At 37.6% G+C, this 15,307-nt stretch overlaps 1 protein-coding gene across 5 annotated transcripts in view; it reads right to left on the bottom strand.

The window, feature by feature from the left end:
• Positions 1 to 15,307, bottom strand: part of Sardh (Sarcosine dehydrogenase) — a 282,041-nt gene that overhangs the window by 63,519 nt on the left and 203,215 nt on the right. For all 5 annotated transcript variants that reach the window (XM_067137412.2, XM_067137411.2, XM_067137413.2 and 2 more), the window contains one exon: positions 10,028 to 10,284. In XM_067137412.2, the coding sequence (XP_066993513.2) occupies positions 10,028 to 10,284 (257 nt within the window). The remainder of the gene's footprint in view (positions 1 to 10,027; positions 10,285 to 15,307) is intronic.

Here is a 15,307-nt window from a genome sequence, read left to right as displayed (position 1 = left end):
CTCAGACCCTGTTTATTACACAAGGGAAATAAGAAAATTAAAAAGAAAATGTAGAATAGTAAACAGGAAAATCAAAGAAGGTAGGGAGAGTAGAGAAAGTAGAAAACAGCTAATGAGGGAACTGAATAGAGTGAAAAAGGAAGCAAAAGAGAATTATATGAATGGCATTCTTCAAGAGGGTAATGACCACAAAGGGAAATGGAAAAAGCTGTATTCATATATTAGGAATCAAAAAGGAAAAGGATTCCAAATTCCTACAATGGTGGGAGAAGGGGGTGAACACTATTTAACAGATACTGAGAAAGCAAACCTCTTTAGTAGGGAATTCCGAGATTCAGTAGAAGATTGTCAGGACTTGGAAACCGTAACAGAAGATGGAGAGGGAGAGACACAGAGGGAAACAAGAAGCTTCTCATTCACAAATGAAGATATTTTCAGAGAAATCCAACTGCTTCAGCAAGGAAAAGCAGCAGGAAGTGATCAAATTACTGGGGAGGTATTTAAGACAATGGGGTGGTATATAGTGCCTTATTTAAAATTTCTCTTTGACTATGTCATAAATAATAGTGTGATACCAAAGGAATGGAAGGAATCTATAATAATACCAATTTATAAAGGAAAGGGTGATAAAAGGAAACCAGAGAACTACAGACCAATCAGCCTGACCTGTATAGTTTGTAAAATACTGGAGAGTTTAATAGCAAAGTACATCAGAGGGATATGTGATGATAAAAATTGGTTCATGAGGAGCCAGTATGGATTTACAAAGAAATTTTCTTGCGAGGCACAACTGGTGGGATTTCAGCAGGACATATCAGATCAGTTAGATTCAGGAGGCCAGTTAGATTGCATAGCCATAGATCTTTCCAAAGCCTTTGATAGAGTGGAACATGGAATATTATTAAAGAAATTGGAGGGAATAGGATTGGATGTAAGGGTTATACGTTGGATAAGAACATTTCTAAATTCAAGGGTTCAGAAAGTCAAAGTAGGAAATAATATATCACAGGAAGAGAAAGTCTGGAAGGGAATTGCACAGGGTAGTATAATCGGTCCGTTACTTTTCTTAATATACGCAAATGATTTAGGGAACAATATAACATCGAAAATAAGATTGTATGCAGATGACATAATTGTTTATAGGGAAATAAATAACATTGAGGATTGTTCAGAATTACAAAGGGACCTTGACAGTATCCAAGAATGGGTTGAAGAAAATAATATGAAGATTAATGGAGGCAAATCAACTGTTACAACATTTACAAACAGGAGCTTTAAAACTGAATTTGAATATACTTTGGATGAGGTAGTTATCCCAAAAGATGGCAAGTGCAAATACTTAGGTGTGAGATTTGAAAGTAATTTGCACTGGAAGGGTCATGTTGATGACATTGTTGGGAAAGCATACAGATCATTACATGTCATAATGAGACTACTTAAAGGATGCAACAAAGAATTAAAAGAAAAATGTTACTTAAGTATGGTTCGTCCATTATTGGAATATGCAAACAGTGTTTGGGATCCTCACCAAGAATACCTAATAAAAGAACTAGATGGTGTGCAGAGGAAAGCAGCAAGGTTTGTAACAGGGGATTTCAGGAGAAAGAGTAGTGTATCAGAAATGTTAAAGGAACTTGGGTGGGAAACTTTAAGTAAGAGAAGGGAGAAAACTAGACTTATAGGATTATATAGAGCCTATACAGGAGAAGAAGCATGGGGAGATATCCGTGAGAGGTTTCGGTTGGAAAATAATTATATTGGTAGAACTGACCACAAGTACAAAATTAGAAGGAATTTTAGCAGAAGCGATTGGGGTAAATTTTCTTTCATTGGGAAGGGCGTGAAGGAGTGGAACAGTTTACCAGGGGTAGTGTTTGATCCTTTTCCAAAATCTGTACAGATATTCAAGAAGAGAATAAACAACAACAGAGATCATAAATTAAATGTTAGAGGGCATTTGACCAGTGCAGGATATTGTAAATAATAAATGTGTGTGATTAAATTAATTCCATCCCCTGGTCTAAGGAGTTTGGACAGCCCAAGTAGGGGACTGCCTGTAGGGGTGAAGTACAGTGGGGACTTCGAGGGCCCTGGGACCGCTACGGTAGCTGTGAAGGCCCTTCAGGAACTCTGAAAAGTGGTGGCAAAAGGGGCTCTGGTTAAGACGCAGCAGGTCGTTATGCTACTTAGGTTCCAAAATGGGTAAAATATAAATATGTGAATAAATTCAGTGTTAATTTTAATCTTATACCAGTTGTATAGTATTATTAGAAGTAATTTCACATACCGTACTGTATATGAGTTGACTATGTTTGTAAGATATTATAAGTAGAATTTTGTAAACAATATAAATTTATTAAGGATGATGTGTGTGTTTAATAGAAAAAAATTATTAGCGTAAATTGTATAATATTGTATTCTAGGAAAATTTGCTTCGTCTCCTGTTAATTTAAAATTTAGTGCTTGACAATAATGTATTTTAGTGTACCATTTGCCACCGAGGTAGACACCTCATTTGCAAATAAAGAGATTTTGATTTTGACTGAGCGTACATAAGTTTTCTTACATATAACAATGATATGAGTAAAGAACTGGAATCAGATATAAGGCTTTTTGTGGATGATATTATTCTGTATAGAGTAATACAGTAAATAAGTTACAAGACTGTGAGTAACTGTGAGAAGACCTTGACAATGTTGTGAGATAGACAGCAGGGAATGGTATGATGATAAACGGGGTTAAAAGTCAGGTTGTGAGTTTCACTAATAGGAAAAGTCCTCTTTGTTTTATTTACTGCATTGATGGGGTAAAAGTTTCTAATGGGGATCACTGTAAGTACCTATATCAGAAAAGATCTTTATTCGAGTAATCACTTAAATGGGATTGTAAATAAAGTGTACTGAACTCTAAACATGGTTATGAGGGTATTTAGGGAAAGTAATAAGAATGTAAAGGAGAGGGCATATTAGTCTCTGGTAAGACCCCAACTAGAGTATGGTTTCAGTGTATGGAACCCTCACCAGGATTACTTGATTCGAGAACTGGAAAAAATCCAAAGAAAAGCAGCTTGATTTGTTCTGGGTGATTTCCGACAAAATAGTAGCGTTACAAAAATATTGAAAAGTTTGGGCTGGAAACACTTGGGAGAAGGGAGAAGAGCTGTTTGACTAAGTGGTATGTTTGCAAGAAATCAGCTTCATTTCCTGTATCACTCTCATTTACATTAAATCAATAAAAGTAAATTTCCACCTGTTTGATACTATATATTCGCTTTAAGCAAATTAATTATTGTTGCCATTGATGCTTTCACGACCTGTACTTATAGACATGATACTGTATAGGCTTTTGGGCTTATGCCATGTCAAGAAAATAAGGTGAAATTCTTTACGTTTCACAGAGAACTATGCTCTGCGTCATCAGAAGAAAATCTCGACTGTCCACGAGAAAGGCTTCTTAATTATTTATAGGACATGTTTCGATCCTTGGGAACATCTTCAGCTACATTAAATTGCATAGGTGAAATTACAAAGAATTTTTCTTAGAAAACATCTCAAAAAGTACCTTGTTATGATTTAAAACAATATTAATTTTAAAAAGATAAAAATAATTAAAATCTGTGAGGAGGGTAGTGTGGAGCAGTGAAATGGGAAGGTAAAATGGATCTACTTATGTTCTAACCTAATTAAAAACAATTTCTATTCACTTGAACAGATGTTAAAAATTTTATTGGATCAAGCACTTTTGTTCACTGTGATGTGTATGTTTCCTAGTTGTTTATTATTAAAAATATTAAATTACTAAAAATATTTTTTCAAAAAATTGTTCAATAAATTTCCAAATCCTTTGCAATTATTTAAGAAAAGACTAGGTAAACAAATGGGGAATTTGCCATCTGGGGACTGCCCTAAATGCAGATCAGTGGTGATTAATTGATGAAATGATTTAGACACTTGTTTGTTACTAATCAAATTGACAAATCCATCTTAAATGTGATAGAGAGCTCCAACACGATTATCAACTGTGTTTGTAACAAAAAACACCCTCATCAGAAAGGTTTTTTTTTTAAATTACTGATAATTTACTGTTCACTGACTTATGTTATTTCTGAAATAAGCTATTCATATGAGAGTAACTTTATTCTCCTCCAGTTATTACAATCTGAGAAGCCACCCTTCTTCAGTATCTTGATGAGGACTCCCTTCTTCTATTCCTCAGGAAGGTCTTCTTCATTCTATATTAGTGTTCGAAGTGGCTCCATGATTTCTGGTATTAGATCTGGATCTGCTTTTAGGGTTCCTGGGATAATGTTATCTATACTGGGCACTGTAAAACTCTTAATTTGTCTTATTGCTTGTGCAATCTCCTGCCATGTTGGCAGTTCTACCAAGATATCTGGGTCCTCTGAAATGGTTTCACCTTCTCAATTTCTGGTTTCCTCACTGAGATTATTGAATACTTCTGTGAAGTATTGTCTCCATCTTTCCAACTGCTTTGTCTCAGATGTCAAGGCTATTCAGTTAGCATCTTTGACTGGTTTCTCCCCAAAGAAGTTTTTCTTATAGAACTTTCTTGTTATGGCACATTGCCATTACAAACTCTTGCTGCTTCTTCTGCTTGTGTTGCTAGTTTGTCTGTAAGCACTTGTTTATCTCTCTGCACTTTCTTCTTAACTGCCTTGTTGGCCTCTCTCTATTTCATCATCGCTGCTTCTTTTTGATTTCTTGTTAGACTGGAGTTGACCAGTGCCTTGCACACTTTTCACCCTTGGATTGATTCCCAAGTATCATCCGATATCAATTCTTTCCTCTTTTGGTTCTCAGTAGCCCACTACCTCTCCACATGTGTTAAGAAGGAGTTCCTTGACAGTATTACTTTTAATGTTTACCTCTTCATCTGGTTGTTCAGTGTGGGACTCAAACATGTTTTTCAATTGTATCTTAAATTCAGTTTGGACTTCAGTTTTTCCAAATTTCCCTGACAAGGGAGTTAGCACAACTTGCAATCGCAATTGCAGGTGATTTATGGTTTGTATGAATATGTTTGAGGTGCTGATTACAACACTGTATAACTTAAGTGCCATCGCCAAGTACACTGTAAGTTACGAAGATTCGCTATTCTGCTCAAAGTAGACCCTATCTAACATTATATCGTGGCTTTAATAACTTTAGACACCGTAAACGTTTTCTCTACCCACCTTAGTTATTTTACGTGTATGCTATGGTCGACACGCCGCGCCATGTCCAAGGTCACCCGACACAGTTGCCGATGCGACATCTGGGGGAACCAGACAGACATTCCGCATAAGAGCTAGAAAGCTAGTATAATAGGGACCTCCGTCTGTGTTGTATCTTCTTCGACCGTTCATAAAGTTTGTTCTGTTTGTGGTGTTTCCAATTTCGTAGCAAGTCACTCTCTCCGTAATCGTGTGATAATGAATCCTGCCAATATAGTGAGTATAATTAGTCGCCATTACAAACGCATGATACAGATGTTGAATCCCATAGGGAATCTGAAATATTTGTCCTGAATGAGTAAATTTAAACAGACCATTTATATTGGTATTACAAACGCAAACGAAGATCCAGAGAAATTACAGTAAGTGAGAGAAATACAGCTGCATTCATAATCAATGTGATAGACAAAACAGTGGCAAACAATGGTAATAATATACATCAAGAAAATACAATAGACTATATTGAAGAATATGAATATGCAGAGGAAGACTTATCTGATTGTGAAAACATTATGGGTGATCCACCTGACTGTGAGGAAGAGTCGTTAATAAAAAGTGATGGAAGCCACTCGTCTGTGTATCTGCCAAGCCCACCGGAGAGGAAGAGGTGGGGTGCTGTATCTTTTGAAAAGGATTCTGGGAAAACCAAATAATTAAGCTTCAATACAGTACAGAAACAATATCTTATGGTGCAAGACGTACATCATCTACGATATTTACGTCACGTAGTAGAAAAAGGGGAGCCAAGCCAGCGCTCAAACCTCCCCTGCTTGACGATTATGTAGCAGAAAAATTCAGGGTGGCGAGAACTGTTCTAGGCGCTAATGTCCACGACAGGGATATTCGTGCTTGGGGTTTAGAAAAGGCTCGAGAAATAGGACTGACTTGATTCGCTGGATCTATCCATAGATGGGTTGCACAGTTTAAACAGAGACACCATCTTGGTTCACAGGCAATAACAAAATGCGTAACCACTAAAGCCTGAGATACAGATGGTAATGTGAAGGAACAATGTGACAAGTTTCGCAAAGAGTTAATGTCCTTAATGAATACCATGGAACATATAGAGATTTATAATACCGATCAAAGTGGTATACGAAAAGAACTTAACTCATCGCAAACTCTACATTACAAGGGAGAGAAGTCGGTAAGAAGTTTGGTGCGGAGTGATTACACAACAACTCATTCTTACACCATCCAACCCGTTACTTAGGTAAGTGGATACATGTTTCCAACGTTGCTGGTTATTTATCAGGAACCTAATGGTCAGTTTGGAGTGCGAGTAGCGCAACACATGCTGAAACCACAAAATCTGGTTCAAGTTGCTTCAAAGTCCGGCCTAATCACGAAACAAATCATGACGCAATTCTTTCAAGATGTCTACTTCCCATGTGCAGCACTGGAGTCTCTTCTTCTGGTTGATTCCCTCGTGACATATTGTGACAGAATGCATATCGATGATATCCGACCTCAAAATATGGTGTACACAGTCAAGACCATCACTCCTGGGTGCACAACTTACATTCAGCCACTTGATGTGCTATTCTTCCGACAGTTCAAGGTGGTGCTGAAGCGGACTGAAGATCATATTATCCTTAACAACTATCAGTGCACACCATTGTAGAAGGATTCCATTTCGTTGCTGATGTACATTCTACACAATCAGTTCTGTTCTCCAGTCTTTGCTGACTTTATTCGGTACTCCTGAACTGTAGCTGGATATGATGACTTCAGACCAGAGAGGTTTCAATCACCACCCGAACATATTTTTGATGTTCAAAAGCCGTGTGACTCGGAAGACTGCTTATTGCAAGCATTCATGAAGTGTTCCTACTGTGATAAGCAACTCTGTTTTCGGCACTTTATACTCTGTGGACATGCTCATCCTCATAATCTTTTGCCAAGAGCTACCAACAACCCATATTTTGAACTCGATGCCTGAACATGCGCATGATTGTAAAGTGCAGCATAACTGTCGATGGCAAATATTGTGCGCATATTTGTAATGTACATGTCAAACACTTAAATACAAACTGGAAAGTTTTTGCAATTGCGATCAGGTGACACCCATAAGATCTTGTGGAAGTTCTTACATGGAAATAATGATCCACCTATTAACAGTCCAGAATTACTGCACAGGTCTATGAATCTCTGATCATAAACCACCATAAATTTAGTTCGGTTTCTGTAATACATTTGTTTCAGGTGTGTGAGTTACTGGTCCATAGCACCTTAGTCCAGTGGAGGGGCTGCCTCCTGTCTACGCATGACCTTTGTCTCTATTATGCTTATTCAAAGTTCTACCTCTTTTGTAGTTAGCCAGCATTTGGTACCATAGAGCGTGAAAGGATGGATAACTCCCTTGTCAGCTGAAACATTTCATTCATACAACTGCCTATTTTATTGGTGATGCGACCTTCAATTGAACATCAACAGCCATAAGGTGATCTTCACTCCCTGCTTCTGCTCCATGTTTGTTCCTCACATCCAGGAGTGAATGTCTCCAACTTTTACTTATTGCCACGTGATCACTTTGGTTTTCCGTCTGGAGATAAGGTGACACCCATAAGATCTTGCGGAAGTTCTTACATGGAAACAATGAAATGTGAAATGTTGTATGGCTTTTAGTGCCGGGATATCCGAGGACGGGTTCGGCTCGCCAGGTGCCATCGTTCTATTTGACAGCCGTAGGCGACCTGCACGTCGTGATGAGGATGAAAATGAGGATGAAGACAACACATACACCCAGCCCCCGTGCCAGTGGAATTAACCAATTAAGGTTAAAATCCCCGTCCCGGCCAGGAATCGAACCCGGGACCCTCTGAACCGAAGGCCAGTATGCTGACCGTTCAGCCAACGAGTCGGACATGGAAACAATGATCCATCTATTAACAGTCCAAAATTACTGCACAGGTCTATGAATCTCTGATCATTATTAATTTCTTCTCCTATTCCCTGTCCACACATGATGATTTCTTTTCCTTCACTTTCACTATCAGTTTTTGCATTTGGGTCTGCTATTAAAACCACAATGTTCTTTTTCCTTGCCAGTGTTGATGTCAACCTATCATAAAAATTCTCCTTCTCTTCCTCTTTTGCTAACTCTGTTGGCACATAGCATTGCACTATTGTTATAGGTATAATTTTTATTCTTATTTGTACAGTAATTATCCGGTGTCATACAGAGGTCCATCCCAATATGCCATCCTTAGCTCTCTTTACGAATAAGAAACCAACTCCACTTGAGTACTGTTTATTTGCTTCTCTTCTGGAGTAAATGAAGACACCGTCTTCTTCTGTCTTCACCTCTCCATAGCCTGTCCATCTCATTTCACTCAACCCAAGTACTCCAGCTTATACCTTCTCATTTCTGCCATTACTTCTCTAGGTTTGCCAGATCCATACATGATTTTCGCATTACAGAATCTAATTCATGTCTTGTATTTCAATGTGAAAATAGTCTCCAAAATTTCGGCCACCATAAATTTAGTTTGGTTTCTGTAATACGTTTGTTTCAGGTGTGTGAGTTACTGGTCCACAGCACCTTAGTCCAGTGGAGGGGCTGCCTCCTGTCTATGCACGACCGCAGAATTCTTCTGTAAGGGTTATCTCTCTTAGCCTTCAAAAATCCCTCTTTACTGCAAGGCAGTTGTTTCTTTCTTATTTAACCCCAAGAAGAAGGGCTACCTCCTCCGTCAGCTTTGCTCTACCAAAGGACTCCTTCTCTGCCATTGCTGCCATTGAGGTCTTCACCAGAGCCATGTTATCTGTGACTTTTCATGGTTTCTGTAGGGCCTTCACAGCTATCGCAGCAATCATGGGCCACACATAGCCTCGCTGTACATCACTCCTAGAGGCAATTCCCTCTTTATTCTGTTGTCCGCCTCCCACAACATGGCCTTAAGGGAGCTGATCCACATATGAATCCACAGAAAAGGGTGGGTGGACATATTACACATACAAGTTTAGATACAAAGAGTTTGATGTAATTCCTTTGATGCCCAGCTCTCATTGTGTTTTTGAGGTCATTTTATGGAGGAGGGCTCAATTAATTTGCTAGAAACTATGAAAACCAATTTGGTAGCAGTCTTATTTCAATTCTTGGACATTTCAATACATTTACTATTCAAAGAAAATATTCAGAAACGTATCAGTGCAGGATTATGGAAAAGTGAATACCTATATGAACATGTTTCAAAAGGCAAGAGTCAGAAACTGTTTACAGAACTTCTTTACTGGATATTGGGCACCTGGGAGATGATACGAATGGATGGAAACCATAACAGCATAAGTGACATTTTTTAAAAAATGAGTTAAGTGTAGGATGTAACTCCGGGAGGATGTATCTTTTCACCAGCAAAGAGATACAAGTGATAGCGGTTATATTCTGTGCTCTAGTGATAGGTGGTATAACTACAAATAGCATGCTTTATATGAGTCTTAAGATGTTAAATGCCTTTTTCTCTGAATGACCAAAATGCTACTTATACCGTTATGGTTTTCATCAATTCATACTTTCAAGAATGGTAGAAAACAGTTCCAAATATATAGAAATATCTAATTTTTTACTTCTCTCTTCAACACTACTTGATTACAATGAACTAATCCACTGATGTGGCCATGATCTAGTTATTCTCATTTAGTATACAGAATAGGGGAAAGATCAAAGAGAACACTACTTCTCCATCATGCTGTGAGGTGTATGCTACTAGTGTACATTATGAAGAAATACCCAACAATTATGAACAAGTTTATTAAGAAACTGAGGTGCAGCCACACTCTATAGTACAATACCTTTCTCACAACTGAGGGAATTGAGAGCACGATAACCTGCATTCCGCAACCCATGTCGTTTTCCATGTTCCCATAGTGCATGATATACTGGTAGGCATGAATCCATGGGCATGTGAAGCTCCCAGCCTAGTTCACCAACAAAACTAACTCTTAACATCCGTACCAAATGGCCGGCCACGTGTGCAATCTTAGAGGTTGCATAGGGAAACGCTGCATCACTTAAGTCAGTCTCCGTAAGAGGTTGTAGTAGTTCACGGCTGAAAAATTGCAAATGTAATGAATTGTGGAAAGGTGATATGTGAGAACAAAGGGATAAATAGGTCCAGTGTTAACAGTTTATTTATGTACACAACATGACACTCAAATGAACTTCTGGAACTACAACTCAACAATTTAATACTGTACCATTGGTGGCATGGAAGAAACTGCGAGATAATTTGGAGAATGTATCCATAATTCTAGTTTTTGGCCTAAGAAAATGGCAACTTACAAGAGATTTGGAATGCCCTCTATTAGCAATGTTAAAATCACCATGTACAGTAGTTACACTTGTGAAATCTCTGAAATTAGAATTATACAAATCTTATTACCTAATATATATAAGTTACCCCAACTACAATTAAGTCATATATAGGAAGATAGGAACATAAACAGGAATACATAATAGATAAACACATGCTAGATCAATGAGGAAAGAGGAAGCAACAGAAAGGAAACCAGCACAAACACGAAAATACAAAAAGGAAAAGAACATTCTCTGCATCTTCATACGCAGCTGTCTTCAAACAGATTAGCTTTCTCATCAATCCCAAATCATCTACATCCATTTATTCTCAGATTCCAACAACAGCTTCTTCAGTAGAAAGGCGGGCATCAACACTCACTGAGGGGGCTATGTTGACAGATTTTCAGACTTGATATGGGAAGTGTAGGAAAGCCAGATAAAATATTTTAGTACCTGTGCTCATCTTTATTATGTTTCATGCTTTTCCTGTTTTTCCTGGAAAGCAGAAATGAATGCTATATATTGGGGACTGAGAATAAATGGATGCAGAATAACTAGGATTGATGAGAGAGAGCAAATCTATAAGAAAATGGCAGTGTATGAAGATATGGAGATCATGCTTGTTTTTTTACATTTTCTTTTTTCTTTTGTGTTTTCATGTTTGGCCTTGTCTCCTTTTTCTGTTGTTTCCTCTTCCTACACTGACTTATCCTATTCATGTTCTTTTCTTTCTACATATGACCTGGATTGTCATTTGTTTGCTCCTTTTCATTACTTACATTGAATTACAATTAAGTGGACTTTAATGGTTTGTATATGCAATTTATTTGAGGTGAAAATATCATGTGTTTTGAATTCCAGCACTTGGTGAGTTTTCACACTAATTTTTGTTCAGTAGCATCTCTTGATTGCTTTATTAACATCTCTGAAAATTATCAGTGATCAGATGGCAGGATACTGTAAGTGGTGCAATAAACATCCACGAAGCAGACCTGGTACCAGCAGGAAAATGCTAAGAAGAAGATTGGAATATAATGACATATTATACTGAAAATATAAAATAATAGAAATTTTAATTGGTATATGAACACTCACATAACTAAACACTTAATTAAAAAACAAATACTGCACCCTCGACTGCCACACTTATTATTAAAATGCTGCCAAAGTGGCTACACTGTGTCCATTTCATTCAGATGTAGACCATGTCAGCATGTAAATTTGTGCTTTTCATTTTATTGTGTATGGAAAGGCCCATTGCTGATTAGGTTGTGCTGAGGGTCTCTTTCTGATGACTTCCAGCTTGTAGTCCATCCCTGCAATTATATGTAGTACTGTACCTCTGCTCACAGTGCATGTCCAAACTATCCTAGTCAACTTTTGGGCATGTTCTTCTGGACCTGTGCAATGCCAAGTCATTTTCTTATGTCTTATGTTTGAAATATAATCCTGTCTAATGAAGTTAGCTGACCATCTAATCATCTTTGACTCTATTATGCTTATTCAATGTTCTACCTCTTTTGTAGTTAGCCAGCATTTGGTACCATAGAGCATGAAAGGATGGATAACTATGTAATAGATCTTCAATTTGAGGCAGTTTTTCATCTAGCAATCCCAGGTGACACCTGTCATCATTTGCTACTTCATCCAAGCTGCATTGATGCTCGTGTTTACCTCTTCAATTCATGCCAGGTTCTTGCTTTCAACCTGAATGGTTTCAATTTCTTGTAGGTTTGATGTCATGCATTCAGATTTCTTTTTGTAATAGTGTCCTTTGCAAAGCTGATCCAAAGAGGTAAAGAGGTTAACCCTTGGTGGATGCTAACTGTACTGTCAAAGTTATCAGACACTCCTGCAGAGTCTTCGACATGGCTTCTTGGCACTGAATAAAACAGCTGACAAGGTACTCTGAGCCACCATGTCTTATGGCATATCACTGACGACTTTCTGAAATTCAAGAAAGGTGAAATGGAGCAGTTTGTTCTTTCCAGGGTGTTTCTTAACTAGAAGCTAAGCAGCATAAACTGCATCAGTTCTATTGCAGCTGTTAGAAATCCTCATTGGTTCTTTATCATTTGCAAATCTGTTTATCCAATATGTATTCAAAGATGGTATTGCTTAGAAGTCGATTAATAATGCACTTGGAAGGATTTGCCTTCATTCTGAGGATGGGTACAGTCAAGGTAGTTAGAGTAAGAGGTAGGTATCATGCACAGGTCTCCCTACCACACTTGGTTGTTTGTGATGTCATTGGAACCCAGACATCTCAGTGCCTTGTACTCTGTATGAGGTAATTCACAGCTGTGAGCAAATCTATTTTTACCCACAGGTTGGAGATAAGAGTACTTTATTGATATTTTATCCCGACCTCAGAAAAAGTATTAGAGTAATAATATGAGATCAAATACATTGTGAATCAGGTACCATAGGTAGTGCTTCTGAAATATTTATAAGGTCTGTATAAAAGTTTGTAACAATGTTAAGACAGCGATAGCAGTGGAATGATCATTCCATATGTTCATGTTCCTAACACCTAAGTATGACAACAATGATAAGGGACTCTAATTATTACAGACTCGAGCATTTGCTGCTCCAAATTTGAGAAGGAGATCGTTATTTTCCTCCGCTAGTACATTATTATGTTGTTCAAGCTGTTTAATATTTTTGGAAAATGATTCTTCGTTTAAAGTCTGTTTGGAGGTTGAAATACCGAATTGCAAATTTTTGTTGAATCAGATACATCTGCTGCATTGGAATTTTTAACTCTTGCTTGTTATTCAGAATTATCAAACTTACACATGAGACTGCCCACTTATTTCTTTGTAACTCTCTTTATTAATCTCTGACTTCTTGCACTGTTATAGTAATCCTTACCTTCAGCACATGGCAACTTCATATGTGGAATAGAGTTTGATTTCAACTTTCTTCTGAGGATTAATTCAAGTAACTCTGACTTCAAATCTTGTTGATAACCTTCATCTCCAAAATGTTTGGAACCAAACCTTGCATTATTTGTTGAAAATAAATCACATCTTTTATAGCCAGGCTGAGTGGCTCAGACGGTTGAGGCACTGGCCTTCTGACCCCAACTTGGCGGGTTCGATCCTAGCTCAGTCCGGTGGTATTTGAAGGTGCTCAAATACGTCAGCCTTGTGTCGGTATGTTTACTGACACGTAAAAGAAATCCTGCGAGACAAAATTTCAGCACCTCAGTGTCTCTGAAAACCACCAGAAAGTAGTTAGTGGTATGTAAAAATAATAACATTATTAATTATGTCTTTTACAAGCAAGCACCTACCGGTTATTTAGGTCAGGGGCTTTAGGAAATGCAAGAAAGTGTATATTTTGTTCTTTTGCGTGCCTGCTCTAATTTGTGAAACCTGTAATGGTGCAAGAACCATACTGAAAAGTGCACACTATTATCGCCTTTTACATTCCATCACATAAAATAAATACACATGGTTTCGTTTACACTACAGATATGCTACCACTGTGTATTATTAGTTCCTAGCTTCTGCGTGCACAGTGATTCTTATTCAAACTAACTCTACCTCATTCAGGGCAGCTTCAGCGTGAGGGTCCTGCGTGATGTCACAGCTCCTCTTTACTACTGTGAATCTCTCCCGTGATACCTACCTCCTATTCTATGTTCCTTGGGTAATGTGATGTTCTGTTGCTAGCCAGTTGCCATTTGTTGCTCTCTCACAACGTGGTAGAACAGCAATGTTAACCAGCCTGCGGCATTTCATCTTTGAAAGCCTCATAAATGTCCCACAAAATTGTCTGGCTCACTGGTTTATCCTGGCTTTATTTGATTCAGAGTAATTTTTATTTTGGCAATGTTAATTTGTTTGATGGATCTTTCAACAGCACTGGTGTTTGGGATTGGTAGGTGGGAGAAATCCTCACTCAAAATCTGTTTTAGATAGTTATGCCATTGGTCTCTCATTTTCTTCCAGCCTATCATTAAATTTCCCATTTCACTGTTTGTGCACTAGAAAAGTTGAATGTCTTCTATTCTGCAATGTCTTGATTTGACAAGGAGGCAGATGTCATAGTCATCCTGTAGGTGGAATTTCTCATAAAGTTCCACATACCAAGCAGTTTTTTTCACTGCTACAATCGTCTTCACTTTCTAATGAGCTGATCTGTTGGCATTTCAGTGAGCTGGTGTAGTTATGCACAGTCACTACAGACCCATCTCCAAATACTAGAGTTTGAGTATTGATTAGCATCATTTATAAACATACTTTAAAGTTTATAAGACTGTAGACTTAAGACTACACACTCTTATAAGCAATGTATTTTTTTGTGTTTGCAGTAACTCATTTTTCCTACTGTTAGATATAAATAATTTTAAACATAGAAATATTTATATGAAGTTTGAAATCTAATATTAATACTCTTACAGCCAGAATCGCTGTGAAAATCCTAAAAATTATTCACAAAATTTGCCTGCGTTGCTCTGAAAGACTCATTGGTTTTTGAATTGTAGCGGGTCTTATGGACCAAAAATGCCACTGTCATGCTATTATAACCATCAACAACTGTTAAAGGAAATAAATGCTGGTGACGTTCTTTTATTATATATATATATATCATGTGTACATTGTTGTTTATTCGGTGATTTGTGTCCACATGCCACAGAGGTTAGCATGGCATCCAGGGGGTAACAAGCACTCGTTAAAAAAAAAAAAAAAAAAAAAAAAACTATTGCTATTTGTCTAAAGAGTTAAATGTATCATATATTGCTTATATAATGTGTATGCAAGTTT

Source organism: Anabrus simplex, chromosome 1 (assembly GCF_040414725.1).
Source record: "Anabrus simplex isolate iqAnaSimp1 chromosome 1, ASM4041472v1, whole genome shotgun sequence".
NCBI classification, from domain to species: domain Eukaryota; kingdom Metazoa; phylum Arthropoda; class Insecta; order Orthoptera; family Tettigoniidae; genus Anabrus; species Anabrus simplex.
Note: the sequence above shows the minus strand (reverse complement) of the source record. Positions and strands in the feature narration are given on the sequence as shown.